Here is a 5,791-nt window from a genome sequence, read left to right on the forward strand (position 1 = left end):
AGCTGAGGCTGATGGGCTCCAGGTGTTCAGAGGGCCTAATAGTACAGCCTGAACATCCACGGTGTGCGTGGTCAGCCCTGGCCCTGCCAGACCCTCAGCTCAGAGCCTGACACGAAGCCAAAAAAAGGCTCGGAGCTCTTACCAGCATGGAGGAGGCGATGGAGAAGGCCCGGGGTCTGATGCGAGGGATGAGGTCCAGCAGGTATTCAGGTGGAACGGCACACGTGGTGTGCGGGAAATCCCAGAGGGCCTGCAAAAGCCAAAGCAGGGCAAGAGCTGGCACACCCCAGAAGGCAGTCTGCCGGCTCCTTGGGGCGGCCAGGAGTGGGCCCCACCGCCGCGCCGTGCTGCCCTCGACTGAAGGCATCACACCGGGTACCTCTGGGCACCAACCAACCCCTCTCACTGCCTGCCCCTCGCCCCCAGGCCGCAGCACAGGGTCCACCGCAGAGCCCAGAAGGTCTTAACCACCATTGGAAATCCTAGGACACTCCCGAAAGTTCAGGGAAGTAAGATTAAATTTCCCAGATAAGAAATTACAGCTGATTGTCCACCCAAGAGCAGGTTTGTCACGCTCGCCCAGCCTTACCTCAAGAGTGGTCCTGCGGGGCCGGTTGCAGTAGCTGTACAGCTCTTCCTGGCCCTGCGCAGAGCTGAACTCACGCAGCTTCTCCCGCTCCAGCTCATTGGTGGAGAAGTAGGACAAGAGCTCAAAGAAGGAACGCCGTGGCACGCAGGAGATGTCCAGGTAGTGGGTGACCAGGTGCCGGATGGTGCAAGGCTGTGGCAAGAGGGCAGGAAGGGACGTGCCTGCAAGGGAAGGCAGCGGGGAGAACTTCCTTTTCAAGCCCACAGGTTTGCAACAGAGAAAGTCAACGGTGCTGCACTGTCCCTTACTTTATAAAAGGGTTTAACGAAAATGCTTAATTATTTATTCCTATGGGTCCCACCCTGATTGTACACAATGCAGTGAAAATAACCAGCAGCCTCATATGTGTCTGTCCTCCTCTCTTACTCCTCACCCCAGGGTATGAGGAGCAGCCTGAACTTCTCTTGGGTTTGACTGCCAGGCAAAAATCCCAGCACCAACAGACACACAAGGGATGGAAGGGGAATGGGCACTCAGGGGACGGGAGAGAAAACTCTCTCAGCCTCATGCAGACTGCAAAGCCACTCAGGGTTCCAAGGGGTTTCTTTTGTTGTTGGTGCTGGTTTGTGGCTGCAGATCCACCTGCACTAGGTCCCTGGGGTTCAGGTAGAGCAGGGAGACATTCATACCCCAGGCACAGGCTTCCTGACTTGAGTCTTGGGTTGAGGAGTCTGCAGGATCCTCCACACTTTGTGCTCAGTGGGGCACAAGGCATGGGTGCAGCCTGGACACTGCTGGATTCCTCCCATGAGTCACCCTGGCCCTAACGCAGGATCCACGAGTGCTGGGAGGGAAGGAAAGCCCCCCTGCCACGAGGCAGGCCAGTCCCAGCTCCCTATTAACCAGCTCAACAGCAAAGGAAAAGCAGAGCTCCAGGCTGGGCCAGCGCGTGGGGGCTTTCCAGTCCCGGTAGGGAGGGAAAGGAGCAGTGGGCAGGACCTATCAGTACTTAAAGGGGGCCTACAGGAAAGAAGGAGAGGGACACCTTATCAGGGATAAGGTTTCAAACTGCAAGATAGATTTAAATTAGATAGGAGGAAGAAATTAGTTTCTGTCAGAGTGGTGAGACACTGGAATGGGTTGCCCAGGGAAGCTGTGGATGCCTCTTCCCTGGAAGTGTCCAAGGCCAGACAGGACGGGGCTTTGAGCAACCCGGGCTGATGGGAGGTGTCCCTGCCCATGGCAGGGAGTTGGAACAAGATGATCTTTAAGGTCCCTTCCAACCCAAACCACTCTGTGACTCTATGACCTACCAGGCTCTGTGGGCTTCAGCACAAAGCGTCTGTCTGGATCCAGGCGCAGGAGCTGGCAGAACTGCTGCACATCTTCGGGGCAGTTCTGGGGCTGGATCATCACCACATCCCCTGCACCGAACCTGTGGACACAGCGAGATCTGCTGAGCAGGACCAAGCGCACAGCACCACCAGCCTGACCACCACCCGCACCAGGGGAGAGGCCACAGCTCAGCCAAACTCCCCGTGTCACTATCGTTGTGCGCTCTAACCTGACAAGGCAAAGAGAAGGACCCACACTGCCATAACCCCTGACTTTGTCATGGATAGGGACAGCACAGCGTAGACCAAGTCCACAAGGCTGCAGCCTCAGATGTCATTGACGAAGGTGAGTGAAAGAGGAAGGCTACGGGACACCTGAGCCCACACAGCAAAGCTTGGGAGAGCCAGGAAAATAAATGCTCACGTGATCCCTGAGCCTGTGACATCAAACTCGATGAGCCGGACATCCTGGAAATGGGATTCTGCCGTGACCCGCTGATTGGACAACATGCAGGCAGCGAAGGGATGCAGCTCAGAGGGAACGGCCCTGGGCGCTGTCGGCTGGAGCAGGCCACCCTCGGAGTCCTCAGCCAGGTAGTGCAAGGTGTATTTTGGGGGCAGGCTGTGGGGACGAGAGCAGTGCAGGGTGGTAACCTCCATGCCACAGCTCCTCAGCTGCTGCAGGGCTGGAGGCTTGGACAGGCCTGAAGTGTCCCACGGCACCCACCACCTATCGACCCTGTTCCCTGGCTCATGGCCAGGGGACGCAATGCAGGCTGCCAGGCAAAGGATATCCCAAAGGCTCCAGAGGGCAGCTGGCTGGGCGCACATGCTCAGCATTCTGCCAAGGGCAGAGGCACGCTGGGACAGCAAGAAGGGCAGAACTCTGTCAGGGCAGCCGTCATACGCCCAAGGGACAAGGGGATACCCTATCCAGAGAGATGGGCCACCCGTGGCCAGAGTCCAAGAGACACCAGAAGTTGTGTGGGGAGGGTTCCTGGTCAAAGCAGAGCGTGTCTCCACTCTGGAGTACAGTCAGGGAAGCTGTGGCATTTCACAGCAGCCAGGTCCAGCGGCCCCTGCGCATCCTCTGCACTCACCGTACATCCGGACCGATGATCTCAAGGAGGGGGAGGATACAAGGCGAGGGTCTTGTCCCATAAGGCCAGGAGCCATGGATCGACCACTGCATCTGGCCTGCAAGAGGGAAATTTAGGCTGCAGCGGTGCAGCACCACCCCTTCAGGTTCAAGCACTGACACCACTGCGCCCGGATAACGGTGGGCCAGCCCTGTGTGACACAGCTGTCCCCTGGGCTCAACAGGCCTGGGGCAGGTTGACACATGCTGGAGGTTGTGGGACACCCTGGAAAAGTGAGTGACCCAGGCCCTGATGCAGGGAAGTTATGAGCAGAGACCAGCACGTTCACAGAGAGCAGCAGGGGGCTGCTGCCCATGGCCGGGGGCAGGAGCGGACCCGTGGTGGGAGCAGTACGCTGCTGCCCCCGAGGCCCACCAGCCCTGCCCTCAGCTCGAGGACCCCACAACTCTCCCCGCTGCCACTCCCTCCACTTGGCTCTTACCCCAAGTCATGCTGGTCATCTCCCAACGCTACCGGCAGCAGAGGGTTGCCCCCAAGCTGCAGCACCCTCTTGTGCAGCTTCTTCGCCACAAAATTAAACCTGAGCAGAGAACACAGAGAATAATCGCAGCTGCAGAGGGCAGGACTGCTCCGGCAGGACAGAGGGCGCTCACTACAGGAGCCAGCATGGGCTGCCAGGGCTGGAGCAGCACAGGGCCTGGCCCCGCGCCCTGTCCAGCCCGTGCCTCCATCCCGGGCCAGCTCAGAGAAGCAGCTGGTTGACACCTGCTGGACAAGGGCCCAGGCTGTGCCAGCTCCCAGAAGGACTTGGGGAGCTCCAGCTCTTCCTCACAGGGCACCCTGTGCTGTGGGCTGAGAAACATTTCCTTCCCTCTAGCCCCTCACTGCCCCATGGAGCTCAGGCACACTCAAATCCCTCCCACTTTTGGGCACATGGGAACAATATCTGGGGAGAGAATTGGGACCGCTCCACCTAAAACTCTGTGTTTCACACCTCCTGTTGGCTTGGTCCACTGAAATTGCTGTGGCACAAACTGTAATAACTGACTGAAAAATGATGTCTGACACACCGCAGCAAAGCGTCTGCTTGAAGAGACCAGGAGGAAAGAAACGGGCAGATGTCCAGCTAAGGGCAGGTAGGAGGGACACGGGCTGGCAGGGCAAGGATTTTTAAGGCTGCTGCTCTAGAGTCAGGTTCTGTGACCCCTTACCCCCTTTGTTCTCCAGCCACTCTGGTCCAGCCTGCAGCCAGCGCCGTGGGGAGCAGCTGTCGCGGACAGACAAGGAGCAGCAGAGCTGCTTACTTGGGGTAGGAGGAGTCGCCAAGGCCCAGCACGGCGTAGTCCAGCTGGCAGAGGGAACCGGGTGGCAAGTTCTTCCGGAACAGAAACCGCCAGAACATCTATGAAGGACAGAGCCAGGGAGTCACGCTGCTGCCGAGCACGCCTTCCCTTCCTGCCCGCTCCCAGCTCCTCCCTCGCCCACTCGCCTCCTGCTGAGTCTCAGCAGAGCAGGGAGCACGGCTTTCTGCAGAGGTGACCCCTGAGAGCAGCCACCACTGCTGCTGGCCAGGAGAACAATGCTCTGGGAGCTCTCTGAAAACCAGTGGCTCTCGCAACGGCAGGGCCGCTCTCAGCTGTTAAACTGCTGAAGCCTCTCCCGTTCCCTGCCCGCGTCCCGCCAGTAACAGGAGACGCGGCTGGGGCTGCTCCAAAACTCCTCCCTCTAAAAGTAACCACCGTTCAAGCCACTTTGGGACAGAAATCCAGTCACTGGACCAGGAACACAAAAGCAACGTGGACGGGAGCGTGCCCTACCTTCATGTTGTCAGGTGGGTCGCCCTGTCCGGTGGTGGCGCACACAAACACCACCAACAGCTCATGGATGAGGTTGGCCTGCAGGGGCAAACACAGAAAGGCACATTTAGGTCGGCGACCTACAAACCCGTGTCCTCGCTGTCCCGACACAGCTGCTGACATCCCATCCCTGTAACGGACAGAAAACGCTCAGAATAAAACCTGTAGCCCTGCATGGCACAACTTCCTCTGCGGGCACCCAGCAGCATCTGCTGCCCACGTGCTGCCTCCAGCACCTGCTCCTTGGAGCTTCTCGCCTCACAGGGTACGGCTCAGTGCCTGTCATCTAACACGACTCCATCTCAAGATCCATTTGCTCTGTTTTCACCCTTTTTAGTTGACTTAAGCATAAGCTGCGCTCTAGAGGGGTGCAGAGCCAAGATGTGGTGAAACACAGCAGGTGAGAGCAGGGGTGAAGCACGCCCAAGCCCAAGAAATGGGGGTGGTGAAGATGGAGAAGGACCAGAAGGGCTTGGAGCACCCCGCTGGGTCCCCACTCACCACGTTGTAGCTGTCCAGCGCCTCCACCCTGCACTGGAAGCGGCGTCGCTTGGCTTCTCTGCCAATTCTCTCGGCCATGTCTTGAGCTGTCCCGGTCTGGCTGCCAAAGAGAACGAGGAGTTTCCGTTCCACCATCTGCAAGTGACAAAAACCAGAGAAGTCACCAGGAGTCAAAGGGAGGAGAGACAGGGCTGGACCTGCCCTGGGCTAGGCATCACACCGACAGCCACCCGTGCCGTCAAGGAGCGCCGGCTGCTGCGAGTTCAGGTGAAGCTGGTGGGGTTGATGCTGCAAAGAGCTGGCAGAGGGACAGCTCAAGAGTGGGATTCAGGGCTCCTGGGCTCGCTTTCCACCCTTGGGCAGTGCCAAGGGATGGACACCCCCTTCCCTGCCCACTCCTCGTCCCTGCTG

The 5,791-nt window shown here is 58.7% G+C and overlaps 1 protein-coding gene across 1 annotated transcript in view; it reads right to left on the minus strand.

Moving 5' to 3' along the window:
• NDOR1 (NADPH dependent diflavin oxidoreductase 1) overlaps positions 1 to 5,515 on the minus strand; it is a 13,051-nt gene extending 7,536 nt beyond the window's left edge. The window contains 10 exon segments of the mRNA XM_009869303.1: positions 143 to 250; positions 590 to 810; positions 1,903 to 2,024; positions 2,348 to 2,545; positions 3,024 to 3,047; positions 3,049 to 3,120; positions 3,505 to 3,603; positions 4,328 to 4,425; positions 4,841 to 4,918; positions 5,381 to 5,515. Of these exon segments, the coding sequence (XP_009867605.1) occupies positions 143 to 250; positions 590 to 810; positions 1,903 to 2,024; positions 2,348 to 2,545; positions 3,024 to 3,047; positions 3,049 to 3,120; positions 3,505 to 3,603; positions 4,328 to 4,425; positions 4,841 to 4,918; positions 5,381 to 5,515 (1,155 nt within the window).
• Positions 5,516 to 5,791: the final 276 nt, after the last annotated feature.

The sequence above is a fragment of the Apaloderma vittatum genome, unplaced genomic scaffold (assembly GCF_000703405.1).
Source record: "Apaloderma vittatum isolate BGI_N311 unplaced genomic scaffold, ASM70340v1 scaffold25785, whole genome shotgun sequence".
NCBI lineage: Eukaryota > Metazoa > Chordata > Aves > Trogoniformes > Trogonidae > Apaloderma > Apaloderma vittatum.